The 15,109-nt window shown below is 35.6% G+C and overlaps 1 protein-coding gene across 1 annotated transcript; it reads left to right on the top strand.

Annotated features, from left to right (window-relative positions):
• The first annotated feature begins 10,289 nt into the window (after positions 1-10,289).
• LOC132599748 (uncharacterized) lies at positions 10,290-13,887 on the top strand. The gene is made up of 3 exons (XM_060312981.1): positions 10,290-12,853; positions 12,992-13,079; positions 13,162-13,887. Exon 1 carries the CDS (start codon positions 10,793-10,795, stop codon positions 11,828-11,830), a length of 1,038 nt encoding a protein of 345 aa, XP_060168964.1. The 5' UTR covers positions 10,290-10,792; the 3' UTR covers positions 11,831-12,853; positions 12,992-13,079; positions 13,162-13,887.
• Positions 13,888-15,109: the final 1,222 nt, after the last annotated feature.

Below are 15,109 nucleotides of genomic sequence, written 5' to 3' on the forward strand. Positions count from 1 at the left end.
TGATGTATTGAATATGATGAATATATCCATTGTGTCAAGATATAGGTGTTGTGACCAGCTTTCACATGAAAAAATTGTTCAACATATTTTCTTAACAGGAGAATTTGCAGCATCAGTACGACAATACTACACTAGTGTTGCTGGAATAATGGGTCTGTTGGTGGAGCTACATCAAATAATGGTTAAATGGTGGAACATGTACTGTTCATCAAACCTAAAACCATTATTTCAAGCAACTCCATCTTTTATCTATTGGAAGTTATGGAAGAGAAGTAATTCCATTATGCATGGAGGAAGTCTGAACAAGAAGAAAGTGTTTTATGAGATCGATCACAACATGCATAATATATTTAGCAAGAATAAGATATCCCTAAATGAAGAATATTTCATACAATTGGCGTCAACAAGTTCAATATCTTGAGGATACATACCACAAGTGAGGTCGATTTTGGTGCAGCGGAGGTACCCTACAACAGGATGGTTCAAGTGCAATACGAACGGGGCTTCAAGAAGAAATCCTAGATTGAGTTCAACAACATTTTGCATTAGAGATGAACAAAGTGATATAGTTTATGCAAGTGCTAGAAGACTCCCTGATACAACTAACATATATGCTGAAGCAGTGGCAATACAAGATGGAATTGAAAATTTTATGAACAATCACTTTGAGCCATTATTCATAGAGTCTGGTTCATTAACCATGGTAAATATTATGTAATGAAGATGGAAGGGGCCATGGAGAATCAGTATGCAAGTTAAAAAGATCAATTACTGGAGGCATACGGGCCAAGTCCAATTTGCGCACATTTTGAGAGAAGGCAATGCATTGCCAGAATTTTAGCTAAACAGATTTTTCGTTCTTTAGATACTATAAAGTTCAAATGTTTTCTGGAAATGCCAGCAGATACAAGGAGGATTCTAAACAATTATAAGGCACAAATACCTTACTTCAGATACTAAACTTTCTATAGAAGATAACAGATTGATTACAACAGCATATTCAGAACCAGAAGATATTAATCATAGTCCTTTGTTTGGAATTTGATTGATGTTTCAAATGTTATCAGTAGTATGCTGAGGACAAGTCATAAGTTCAGGTGTGATTTGTTGGATAGATAAGGCCAACAGTTGTATAAGTGTCTAATGTTATCCTATCCAACGTGTATTATCAACGAAAATATTCATTGTCACAACCCAACTCGTCGTGATGGCACCCCACACTAACCCCTTTGGTGGGCGAACCATCCCCTTAACCAATTTCTCATTCATTAAATCAATTATAAACCATCAATAATTAAAATAACCATAAACTGTCTAGTAATTCCATAATAAGATAAAAGTGCGGAAATATAAGCTATTACAACCCCAAAGATCCGAAAGTCATCGTACAAGGACTCTAAAACATAAAGCTGTCTAAGAATAAATAACTGTCTGACATAGCATAAGTGTCTAGAAATGAAATAGACATCAATAAGGAAAGATCTTCAAGCGGCATGACATTGATAGGAACTCACCTTATGATCTGAACAGGAAACGACCTCAACCTAAATGTGAGGTCTGGAAGAATCTCCGGCATGCAATCTGCACTCAAAAAAGGTGCAGCAAGGTAGTATCAGCACAAACACTATGTACAGGTAGATATCATAGGCCGACTAAGATTAGTATCATGCATACATTTGTAAAATCAACAAAATAGGCAGATAGGCACAACGGTATAACAACACAACAATATCAAGAGTCAATCATTAACCAGCCCACAATGCACCACAAGAATGAGTTAAGTCCAATACAATGCAATCAATGATGGTATCTCAACCGTACACACATGCTAAGGGCATTGTTCGCACAATAGTTATGACCTGTAGGGAACCCATGGTGTCCATATACCACTCGCTCCGGAACTGACCTCGGATCGCGAGCCCATAACTAGGTCACATCCTCACCTCCTATCAAATACGCCTTATATATGTGTGTGTGTGTGTCCTATCAGAAGATGAATCTCAACGTGGTTCAAGTCTAGAACTCAATATTAAGCATGATCAATCAATATTATCAGTGTCAATGAATGCAAGTCCTCATGCCACAAGTCATATCAAGATCAGATAAATCAACTCAACAATAGCATGAACATACAAGCTATCTCAAATATTAAGAAGAGTACATACTAACCCCTTCGTTCCAATTCACAACAAATACACCTCATGTTTAATACATAAACTAATGGCGACAAGTCTACATAATCAGAAGTCATACCAACCTAAGTAGTATCCAACCAAATTTCATGCCCGAAAGCCTAATCATGCTTTCTCCCATTAATTCTACTACATATACATGCTACTAATCAAAGTATAACTCAAGTAAACCATAACCTACCTCAATGCAGAACTGGAACGAACGCAAGCTACTCCTTGTGAGCTTTCCCCTTGCGAAATGCCTCAGAGCACTCAAGTCTGGCAATATAATGCTAAGTAAGCAACTTACCATCTAATCAAATAAGAAACAACATTTGGGAAATAATACCCAAAATGCCCCTAACCATCCAAAGGGCGAAACCAGAATTTAAGGGTGAATTTATCCTACCCTCAGTCCAAACAATCATAATCCTCCAATTTATAGGTTTCTAATCATTTTAAACTCTTCAAATTAGAATTAGGTGAAACCCTAAGTCTCAACATATAATCCATAATTATTAAGCAATTCCATCCTAAAAGGTGACAACCTACACTTCTAGATAATATAAACAGTAATATAATCAATAATCCACAATTTAAGCAAGGGTTTACTGATTCTAGGGTTCTAGGATTTTCTTACACCATTAGAGAACCAAGAACTGGCATAAGAACTTTATGGAGGAATGAAAGTGAACAAAGTAATGGTTAGGACTTTCCCTCAAGGATGCTTCCACCAAAGTAATGAAATAAATCGCCTCTATTGCTCTGGGAACTGTTTAGGGGAGTTTATGGCTAATCACTCGTACTTAGCAATACAAAATGGGTTACTGTTTCCGGACGATCATTGCAGCGGTCGATGTTTTTACCCCAACGGTCCCCCTATAGCAGTCAGAGACCTCTTTGTGGCGGACCTCATTAAAAGGTATGGCTCGCCATAGCGGTCCAGACCGCGCCGTACCGATCTTGCTATGGCGAACCACTACCCACTAAGGCGGACTTCCCCTAAACCCAACTCATCGCGGTGGCAGTCAACACTCCGTTGTGGCGCTCCCGCTGTAGCGGCAACCACGCCCGCTACGGCGGTCACGCCAGAACCAGAAACTTCTGATTTTTCACTAAGTTTTCCCAAAATTCTGACATCAGTCCGAAGCCCCACATACACAAATCAGATATGAAACATAGGTAAAAATTGCGCTACGAACTCACTCGTGGCCTCGGAATTCCCAACGGAAGTCTAATTTACTAAGTCAACCCCCAAACGGAATAAAACAAGTTTTCAAACAAGTGCACAAAATACAATCAAGCATCTCAAAAACTGAACCATCTACCTCGCCAAGTCATAATCAACCCTCCGGACCTCACGGAAATCCAAAAAAGATCTGTTTACTCAAAAGTCAATTATTGGTCAAATTCCTTCACTTAGGGATTCTAACTCCTTAAGTTTTCACTAGACTCGCTGCTAGTCTTGGAAACGAATCAGCAGGGGTAAAATAGTCAAAACGTACATAACGACCCGTTGTAAAGTTACTACAGTTATGTAGAGAAGAACAAAATATACAAGACTAATAACATCCAAAGACATATATAACCCCATTTTGAATACTGGATACAAAGATGATCCTTCATAAGTTGAACATTCAATAATAGATGGAAAGTGCAGTCATACTTTTGCTTGAATGATCTTCAAAGGAATTTATTCCATAACACTTGGTGAGAGCTTTGAGGTGACTCATAATGGCATCAATCCAAAGTAGATGATCGTGTTGTGGCATTATAGTCTAGTGTTAAGTTTTGAGTTTCTTCTTACAAAGTTTATTTATTTGTTGTTCTCACTACTAAAAACACAGGGAAAATCGACCAAAATTTTCGACCGCATAAGGTCGAAAAAGTCAATTTTTCGACCAAATTTTCGACCTCAAGGACTGGTCGTTAATTGATAGGGTGAAAAAAATTTCAACCTCTTGTGGTCGAAATTTTTCGACCACATGAGGTCGAAAATGTTTTTTACGCAATAACAGTTTTCGACCTTGTGTGGTCGAAAACTGCATATTTTATTTAAGTATTATTAAAAAAAAATCGACTGCACGAGGTCGAAAAAATACATTATATTTAAATATTAAATAATATTTTCGACCTTATGTGGTCGAAAAAATTGGATTTTTTAAAATATAATTTAATTTTTCGACCACATGTGGTCGAAATCCTGGACAACATTTTTAAATTTCGAACACAAGAAGTCGGAATTTAATATGTTGCCCAGACTTTCGACCGCATGTGGTCGAAATATGGCATCATTGTTGCTAAATTTCGACCTCTTATGGTCGAAATTTTAATGTGGAGGTACATTTTAGACCTGGTGAGGTCGAATTTAGCAATATCTGGGCGCAATTTCGACCTCGTGTGGTCGAAAATTTGGGAAACAAATATCAACATTTCGCAGCTTTTACAGGAGCCTAGCTACCTGCCAATTCAACCAAATCAACATTGTCACGACCCAAACCGGAGGGCCGCGACTGACACGCAAGACCCTACTCGGCTGAGTGCCATACTACCATTCCATCCATGAGTCACAACTTTTTGTGAACATTTAATTTATGAGATGACGCTTCCGTCAAGTAAAACAGGACAAACTTTTCAATAAAACTCTTTCGTCAAATCAGGGACTTCTCCCTTATCGTCAATTCAAAGAAAACCTTTAGTCACAATAAGTCTTTAAAAACAAAGCATAAAAACACATCGACCTATACGGTCTCTTTACACAACTTTCGACATCTCGACTCACTATCCACAGGACACTGTCTGCAAAAGTCTCTAACATACACGAGATACCATAACATAAGTACTGTGACTCGGCAACACTCCGAACTGAGATGGAGCTCACCAATCCAGCTGATAGCCTGGGAACATCCTATAGCTAATGTCTTCTACTCATCTGTATACACACCTGCGTGGCATGAAACGAAGCGCCCCCAGGAAAAGGGATGTCAGTACGAATAATGTACCGAGTATGTAAGGCAGAACTAAAACAAGATATCTCGACTCGGATGATAAAAGAGTAACAGACTCAATCTGTACCTGTAACCGACTCTGATAAACATGTATGTGCACATGAAATTTTGATGCAGCATGAGTATGTATGTATGTGTATATATATATATATATATATATATATATATATATATATATATATATATATATATATATGTTTTCACCCTGCTCGCAGCCCCTTCAGGTATAATAGCATAATGGCCCCTTCGAGCATTATAATAATCATATACCAGCTGATCAGGTGGTTTGCGTATATAACGCCTTAGCCCTTTTTCCCTTCCCCATGAAATGATGTCGTGCATGTATGTAAATATGCAATGCATGAAAAGCTTTGGAAACCATCAAAAGACTCCCTTCGGAACAACTTTTAGTTATAAACGGGAACTTTTTTCCCCTTTTCTTAAAAATGGGAACTTCTTCCCCTTTTCATTTGTCTCCTTCGTGGCTCAAAATTTAAATGTAAAATGCATAGGAAAGAGAAAACCTTATGAATGTCCCCTTCCGGAATTAGGCAACATTATGAAATCTTACAACTTATGGATGTCCCTTCGAGACTTAAGAGGTCAAAGATACGAATATCCCTACACTGTCTAGGAATAGAGTCTTTGGAGTTCATTTATTTGTTGGGTTCGTTTAGATAATAAGGATATTCATCACTACCATAATCATCACCACTATCATGTCTCACTTTGAATGATCCACAACATAAACTGAGGCCATATGTTATATAGCACGCTCAGACATAAGTTGAGGCCATATGCTATATAGCACACTCAGACATAAGCTGAGGCCACATGCTATATAGCACGCTCAGATATAAGCTGAGGCCATATGTTATATAGCACACTCAGACATAAGCTGAGGCCATATATTATATAGCACGCTCAGTCACGTCATGAAATCATCTAGAAACTTAGGCTTGAAAATCTCTAGGATTGGAGTCATCGTAAGATTCTTCAGAAACTATAGACTTCTGGCATTTATAGGAGTAAAAATATTATGGATGTCATGTATGGAATCAAAACATAGGAATCATGCCTTTGAAAGAAAGAGACGAGCCTTAACATACCTGGAAGCTCACTTCTCGACTTTCCAACCTACCTCCTGTCTTGAAATCTACATATAAAACCATTCATACTATTGTTAGGCCCGTTGTTATATACTTATCCTAAGCCTCCAAATAAATCTTTCTAGAATCTGCCGAAATTTCGGCAGCATCTCCTCTGTTTATATGCCTAGCCCAAAATCCCAATTCAGCAACCAACAACAACAACAACAATACCAAAATCAACAACAATATTATCAACACCAAAATATTCCATAAACATCCCACACGATGTTTTATCCAATTTCTCGACCCATAAATTCATTATACGCTCATTTAGTAACTTTTCCTCCGTAGATCAGCTTAAATCAATACTAATAAGGAAAGATTCATACCTTTCATCATCTAGAATTGCAATATCTTCGATTATCACCTTGAATCCATGCCAAGTTTCACCGCAATTCGATATTATAATTGCAGCTATGTGTTGTTCGAACTTAAATTCGGGGATTTCACTTAATTTGTGTTAAAATCTAGTGGACGGAAGTTGGGAGAATTTTCTAGAAGATTTGGGAAATATTTGGAGAATTCTTAGCTAAAAAATGAGGTTTAGGATCAGATTTCATCCTTAAATAGTGGGTCAAATTCGGGTCGTGTCACTGTAGCACGTTGGTACTGTAGCAGCACTGTAGCAGCACTGTAGTTGTACGGTTACTGTAGCAGCGTTTCTGCTATGTCAGCCTAACTTGTAACGTCCATAATTCTTCACTTCGATGCCGTATCGACGAGTGGTTTGTTGCGCTGAAAACTAGACACGACGAACTTTATTTTAGCCTTTTACTTTGCTTCAAAACTCCTCATATACTAAAAGATATTCTTTCTCCAAGTTGGGCCAAAATTACCCCTCATATTCTCTTCCAAGTTCCAACAAATTTAATTTCCTTAATTCACTTGCCGTTCAATCCTTCCATAGCTTACTATATGCAATTAAACCCTTATAACCATAACTTAAACACATATAAGCTCACATACCTCCTGAAAGGTATCTCGAATCTCAACATACGAAACTACGGGGTATAACAAACATTATTCTACAACACATCCAATTCATCAACAATGCAACATTACAACACATTCACTATCAAATTCAAAGTACTTATAAATATCCTTAAAACTACATTCAAACACTTAAACATCGTAAAGTTAAACAACCATAAACTAATTTCTACAATCAAATTCACCTTCAAAAGTACATCTAATTAGAATTAAAACTACAATCAAATATCATATACATATCCAAGAAAACATAGCAATATTAGAATCCAAAAGTGTCAACGTTGGGTGTTAGAGACATGATCTGATTCCTCCCCACTATCCTCATCAACAAGAGCATGAACTATGTTGTCCTGTGACCTACATCGTCTGTTGGACTGTGACCTATGAGCATCCTCGGGCCACGGGGGAACACTACAAGAAAAAGGCTTTTCAGAGACCAAGATTTTGTGACGAGTTGTAAATATGGTCCCTAAAAGTATACCTATAGGGATGATATTTTTTTCTAGTCCCAAATTCGCTATTTTATTATTTTATTTCGCAAAGGGCTTCAACCTGGTCTATTAAAAAACACACGTCTCGCCCCTAAAAGTGAAAATTTAAGCGGGATAAAAGAAGAATGCCAAAATTTTAGGGTGGACTAGAAGGAGCAAAGGCGCGAAGTTAAAAAGAGGCTAAAATTTCTCTCTCACACACACAAAGTAAAATCCCTAATTCTCATTGCTCAATATCTTCAATCCCTAAATCTCACCTCTCTCAATATATTGTTTGCGTACAACTGCTGTTTAAATTAACCACAAGTTTCTTTATCCTTCAATAGTAAGTTCTTTATCCTTCATCTCTTTCTTCATCATCTTTTTCTATTGAAACCGAAATTTTCTTCCTATAGTTCTTTCTTTGTCTCTGTGATTGGGCTGTTTAGGATACTAATTGTTTTTATTTGAGGGCTAATTAAAAAGTGATAGTTTTGGGTTTAAAGCTAGGGCTTGAAGGTCAAGGAGGAGATATTGAGAGTTTATTTTAGGATTTTGTCTGTTAGGGTTGCATAAGCATGTCTTATGGGTACTTTTTTAAAGGGCCATGAAAGTTTCGTTAGGATTGTCATTGTAGTTTTTCCCATGAGGTGATGAATTTGCAACTTTTTTAACCATTAGAGACTCTAATTCAATTTCTTTACTCTTAACTTTTATGGTTTTTTAATTGCCTAAACAAACTTATTCAATTTGGTAAGTTTAATATAATTTCAGAAAAAAAAAGAAATTAGGCGAGAAAGAAACGATGATGTGAATTGGCTTTGTTGAAGCATCTCAAATAGATTTTCTGGTGAAACTCTATTCAGCAGCACTCTAGTTACAGTAACAGACTCACTCGTCAAAACTCTTCGGTGTCAATATTTGCGTTTATTTTGTTATGATCTACTCCCTACCATTTAAAATTCACATTGCCTCAGTTTTAAGCATTATAATCTAAGCTCTGTAATTTATTTATTTTGTGGAATGAAATTACTCTTCTTCAATGAATTAACAAATCTCATTCCTTGGTTTTTGCATATGCTGAATAAAAAATAGATTCTATGTTCTTGTGCTTACCAGTAGTGCCGAAATCCTTGTTTTTTCACTTGTTCCTGCACTTGAGGAGATAGTTAATTCTGTTAAATTATAAGAAGAGAAGCAGAATGTAACTATAGATGAAACAACATTGTTGTTTTTCAAAAGTCTGTTGGACTAGAGAATTCAATAAGGATGACTTGTACAAAAGCATTTAATATAATTAAAACATTACTTTTGGATTGTTTCATTGAGCTGGAAAAATTTTCATAGTTCTTGTAGCCTGAAAATTTAAATGAATAACTAAAGTATTTTATCATTTTGTCAATTATAAACCTAATATGAAATAGAGTATCTAAGCTGAAGAAGAAAGAAAAGTAGGACAAGACAATCTTTGCATCATAGCTTAGTAAAACAGAAATGAAATTTATTTACAAGATGAGCTGATGCTTGATTGACAGGAAAACCATAATCCCAGTTTATTGTTGAAAGTAGATGATTGAAATATTAGCTTATAAAGAAAGTAAAAAGAGTAGCAGTAATAGAGTTCTTTGTAGAGTTTACATTCCATTTCAACTTATTATTCTATCGTATTAGAATGAGTAAATTAAATTGATTAGTTGAATTGGAGTGGTAGTCTGAAATAGAGACTATCATAGTTGTCACTTTGTTATTCAGATAGTACTTGGCCATAACACAAAATTAGGCAAAGTTAATGGTTGATGTAGAAAATACAAGTTTAATTTGAAAGCAATGTAGCAGAATGTTGTTTTAAAATAAATTGGTGTATCAGATATCTATACTTCTATGTGGATCACGGGTTTGAAAAATGGTTATGCAAAAATTACACGAAAGAAAAGAAAGTTATGATTGTTTACCCTCTAGAAATATTACTGAATTCAATTAGCTTTTGTTGTTTGCTGCTCTAAAAAAAGGAACAAAAGAGTAGTTGTTGTTGGGCATCCATTTCAGATTAGTAAATGGATATATTTTAATCAATGGTGAGAAGAAATGCTTTTTGTATTCAAAGTTAGTTGACTGAGGTCATATGCAATTATTTGAGGATCTGTATGTTAGTGAATTTCATGGATGCTAGCATAATCTTGCATGACTCCAAGTCCACTTTAATTGTTTATTTTTTTATCATTATTTGGAATGATTCATATAGTGATTTTCTTTGAAGTGAAAAAATATCGCATTTACTTGAGCAGTTGTTTGTTATATGTTTTGGCATAGCATTTTTAGCTTATCTTTTATTTTTTTGGCTAAATTTTTATAGCTTATCTTATTATTGTGACATCTGTGAGAGGTTTCTAATCATAAAAAATATGAGTTGACAAGTTTAATAAAAAGTTACGTGCATCTTAAAAATTTTGTTATTCTGTTGTATTTTGATCTAATTTTTATTTACTATCCTAGGTTACGGCACCTAGTAAGCAATGGATGCAACTTGTTGATAATCGACTTAATGAAGCCCACTTAATCGGGGTACAAAAGCTTTTGGATTATGCTTTTCAAAGAACAGGAGAATTGTATGAAATACGATGTCCCTGTGTCAAGTGTTGTAACACAACATTAGGAACATGTGAGACTGTTGAGACACATATGAAAGTATATGGAATAATCTAAAATTATACTTTTTGGTATCATCATGGGAAGTTTTAGGTGAGCCGCTGTCGGAATGCGAAGATGATAATGAAGTAGAGGAATGTGAGAGTGAGGATGAAATACAGGAAATTTTGAGATGTTTATATCCTAATCTTGGTGAACGCACTGCAAACAGTGGTTGTGATGATTTACCTAAAGAGGAACCGAATGTTGAAGCAAAAATTTTTTATAGCCTATTGAGAGATGTCGAGAAGCCACTATACCAAAGTTCAAAAGTCTCAAAGCTTTCAACTTTGATTAAATTGCTTCACATAAAAAGTATGGGTCGTTGGAGCAATGAGTCATTTACAATGTTATTGAAAATGTTAGAAGAGGAGTTGTTGCCAGATGGAGCAAATTTACCAAATTCATATTATGAGGCAAAGAAGGTAATTCGGGACCTTGGGTTTTCCTACCACAAGATTGATGCTTATGTAAATGATTGCATGTTATACTGGAAGGAGGATAACTTACTTGATTCTTGTAAATTTTGTGGTGCGTCCAGATGGAAAATAGAAAAACCTAGCTGGGAAGCAAAGAATAGAAAAGGTAAAAAGATAGCATCAAAGACTGTACGCTATTTTCCGTTAACGCCTAGGCTACAAAGGTTGTTTATGTCTACAAAGACATCTTCTTTAATGACATGGAATCATGATGAAAGAGTTGATGATGGAATAATGAGGCACCCAACTGATTCAATGGAATGGAAATCATTTGATGAGCTTCGTCCCTCATTTGCGGCCGAGCCTCATAATGTTCGACTTGGACTTGCTAGTGATGGATTTCAGCCATTTCGGAGTTCAAAAACCTCATATAGCATTTGGCCAGTGGTACTTATTCCTTATAATTTACCACCTTGGTTGGGTTTGAAACAAGAAATTTTCATTGTGTCAATGCTAATACCTAGTCCAGATAGTCCAGGAGATGCAATTGACATATATCTGCAGCCCTTGATAGAAGAACTGAAGGAGTTATGGGAATTTTGTATAGAGACTTTTGATGCATCAACTAGACAGAATTTCAAGTTACATGCTTCTTTGTTATGGACCATCAATGACTTTCTAGCATATGAAAACTTATCTGGATGGAGTACAAAAGGGAAATTGGCATGCCCGTGTTGCAACAAAGATACTTACTCAATCAGATTGGCTAATAGTAAGATACAGTGTTTTATGGGTCATCGGTGTTACCTTCCTCTTAATCACAAATGGAGGAATGATAGGGCGTCATTTGATGGTACAAAAGAGAAAAGGCTTCCACCAAAAATGCATTCTGGTGTTGAGATATTTAATCAAGTACAAGATCTTGAAGGGTTGTAGTTAACAAAGGATCCAAAGAAAAGGATCAAGATATCACATGATGGCCGAAATGATAATTGGAATAAGAAGAGTATCTTTTTTTAACTTCCCTATTGGAAATCTCTCTTGTTGCGAAATAATTTGGATGTTATGCATATCGAGAAAAATATATGTGATAATATTTTGGGGACGATCATGAATGCCAAAGGAAAGACCAAGGACACCATAAATACTCTACTAGATTTGCAAGAAATGAACATTAGGTTGGAATTGCACCCTATCAAAAAAGGAGAAAAATATGAAGTTCCAACAGCTTGTTACACATTATCTCCTCAAGAAAAGCACAACTTATGTCTATTTTTAAAGAATTTAAAGGTCCCAGATGGATTTTTATGTAATATTTCTCAATGTGTTAACTTGAAAGATCACAAGATTTTTGGCTTAAAGAGTCATGATTGCTATGTTCTTCTACAACATTTACTCCCTCTTGCGCTACGTGGTATGTTGTCCAAAACAGTTTGTGAACCCCTTGTTGAGTTGTGCTTGTTTTTTAATGTGCTTGGAGCAAAGGTATTAAGAACTGATGACTTGGAACAGATTGAAGCTCAAATTCCTATAACTCTTTGCAAGTTAGAAAAGGCCTTCCCTCCTTCATTTTTTGATGTCATGGTGCACTTGCCTGTTCACTTAGCTAATGAAGCTAAGCTTGCTGGACCGGTTCAGTATCGGTGGATGTATCCTATAGAGCGATGGTTATATTTTTTGAAATCTCTCATTGGTAATAGGGCTTGTCCGGAAGATTCTATTGCAGAAGGTTACCTTGTAAATGAAAGTATGACCTCATGTTCGAGGTATCTTCATAGAATTGACACAAAGTTTAATCGGCCAGAATGAAATTATGATGGTGGTTTACCAAAGTCCAATGGAGGTCTATCTCTATTTTGTAAATCTGGAAAAGCTTTAGGAGCTCCAAAACAGCGTGACGTTGAAGCAGGCACATATATACATATTCAAGAATTGTGATGAAGTTCTACCATTTCTTGAGTAAGAAAATTATTTCCTTCATATCACATTTCATTTTTCGTAAGAAAATTATTTCCTTCATATCATATTTCATTTTCCTTGTTTCCTTAGGATTGTTTTTCTTTTGTGTGACATTTGTGGTTCAACTGAAATTTGTAGAGAGTTTGCACAAATTCATGTAGATGCTACTCTACACTTGTCCGATGCAGAATGGAACAGACAGTTTATTGAATGGTTTAAAGATAGGGTGAGTAATACATACACATCAAATTTGGAAATCTAATATTATATTACTCATTCTGAAGTAATCAATTTTATTTTGTTGATAGGTTGCACAATTGCATAAAGGAGATGATAGTCGGTTCATGGAAGATCTCCTCGTACTTTCACGTGGTCCTACCCCATATGTGTTACGTTATAATGGCTACATTGTTAATGGATATAGATTTCATGTAGAAGATTATGATAAACATTTAAGGACTCAAAATTGTGGTGTGATTGTTGTCGGTGAGACTGATGAACATAGGGAGAATATTGATTACTATGGAGTTTTAACCGATGTTCTTGAATTGAAATTCACGGGAAGAATAGTGATTTTGTTTGAATGTAATTGGTTTGATGCGTATGATAACACGAAAGGAATTAAAACAGATGAGTATGGCATCGTAAGTGTTAATTAGGGGCGATTTTTAAAAATAAATGAGCCTTTTATATTAGCGGACCAAGCATCTCAAGCATTTTATGCTAATGATAATTCCAATAAGGGTTGGTGTGTAGCGAGAAAGACGCAACCTCGTGATTTTTCTGAGGTTGTGCAAAAATTGGATGATGATGTTGTAGATTTAGAAAATCCTACACAAAATAAGCGAAAAAGAACGACTGAGGTGAACTATCTCTTTATGCTATTAGCAGATTCATTATTATACATTCTGATTACATGATTTCTCTGTCAGTACATTTTCTTTATAATGTTTTAACTTTTGTTTTTTTTGTAGGTTTGATAAGAAACCATCAAAGAATGAAAATGAGGTGGAATCCACTATGAAAGCTACTGAATATGCGTTTGTTACAGCAGGTTCTATTGGGAAGGGACGAGGGAGAGGGCTTAAATTTATGTAATATGCTTTTTTTCTTCTTAGCATGTGTGAAGTGTGGCTTTAGTGTTCCTGGAAACTTAGTACGTATTAAATAAGTTCATTGACAAATCCACAACTGAGACAATAATATTATTTTGGACTAAGAGCTCACATTTGTGTGTAAACTTAAAAGCTGGATGGAATTCCATATTCTTACTAGTGTATATAGGAACTTAGCACGTGAGGATTGTGGCTTAGAGCTATGATATTAGTTCATTCCCAGACCTGTGACCGAGTTATGGCAATTGAATTTTTCCATTATCAGTTGATGTGAAATGTGATAAGATTAGATTGTCAATATTAATGTAGCAACTTGGAAATGGTTTTATATATAGAAGAGATTGTCATGCTGGCTGTAAATATGAGCCTGCTCTGCTATTATTGGAGTTACTTAGTGTAAATTGTGAAATTTAATTTTTTCTTAAAGGGTAACATAGGCCAACAGATAAATGTTCTTACTCAGTTTACAACCTTGTAGAAATGTTCTTGTCATAAGCATAGATGACATAAGCAGAGATGACAACTTCTCTCACAGGTTTCTTCTCTTGTTTAGTATTTTCACCTTGCTGAATTCCAAAAATTTAAAGATACATTTTAAAGAGATGTTTAACACCTTATTTGTTTCATATCTTTGGCCCTCTATATACAGTAATTGGATTTTCCGTTTGCTCCAAACGAGCACTTTTAATTTATGTATTGGATGTCAACCGAAGTTTGATTTATTGCAGGATATATTTGAGTGATGACATGGATATTCTTTGGGATCATATTTTCTGATGGATGAAAGAGTTATGGAACAAATGGAGAGGACAATTGCATTCAAATTTTAAAGGATCGCTTGTCTAACTTTGAAAAATGAGATGAAAGAACTGAAGCAATTGAAAGAGTGGTTTTTATTTTAACACTCCAATTTCCAGCCTTTGACATCAGAATGCTCCGAAGAATGACTATTCCTTTGATGATGCCAAGTTAGTACTAACTTACTCAAACTTATAATTTTTCTTTAAAGTATATTTGCTTGCTTGGTTGATTCTTGAAGCATAAGCATACTCCCTGCCCTGAGCAGATGAATATGTTGCGCCCTCCTTATGCAACTAACTGTTAACTACAATTGAAATATCTATTAAGAGGTTAAGAAATG

This window comes from Lycium barbarum, chromosome 6, assembly GCF_019175385.1.
Source record: "Lycium barbarum isolate Lr01 chromosome 6, ASM1917538v2, whole genome shotgun sequence".
Taxonomy (NCBI): Eukaryota; Viridiplantae; Streptophyta; class Magnoliopsida; order Solanales; family Solanaceae; genus Lycium; species Lycium barbarum.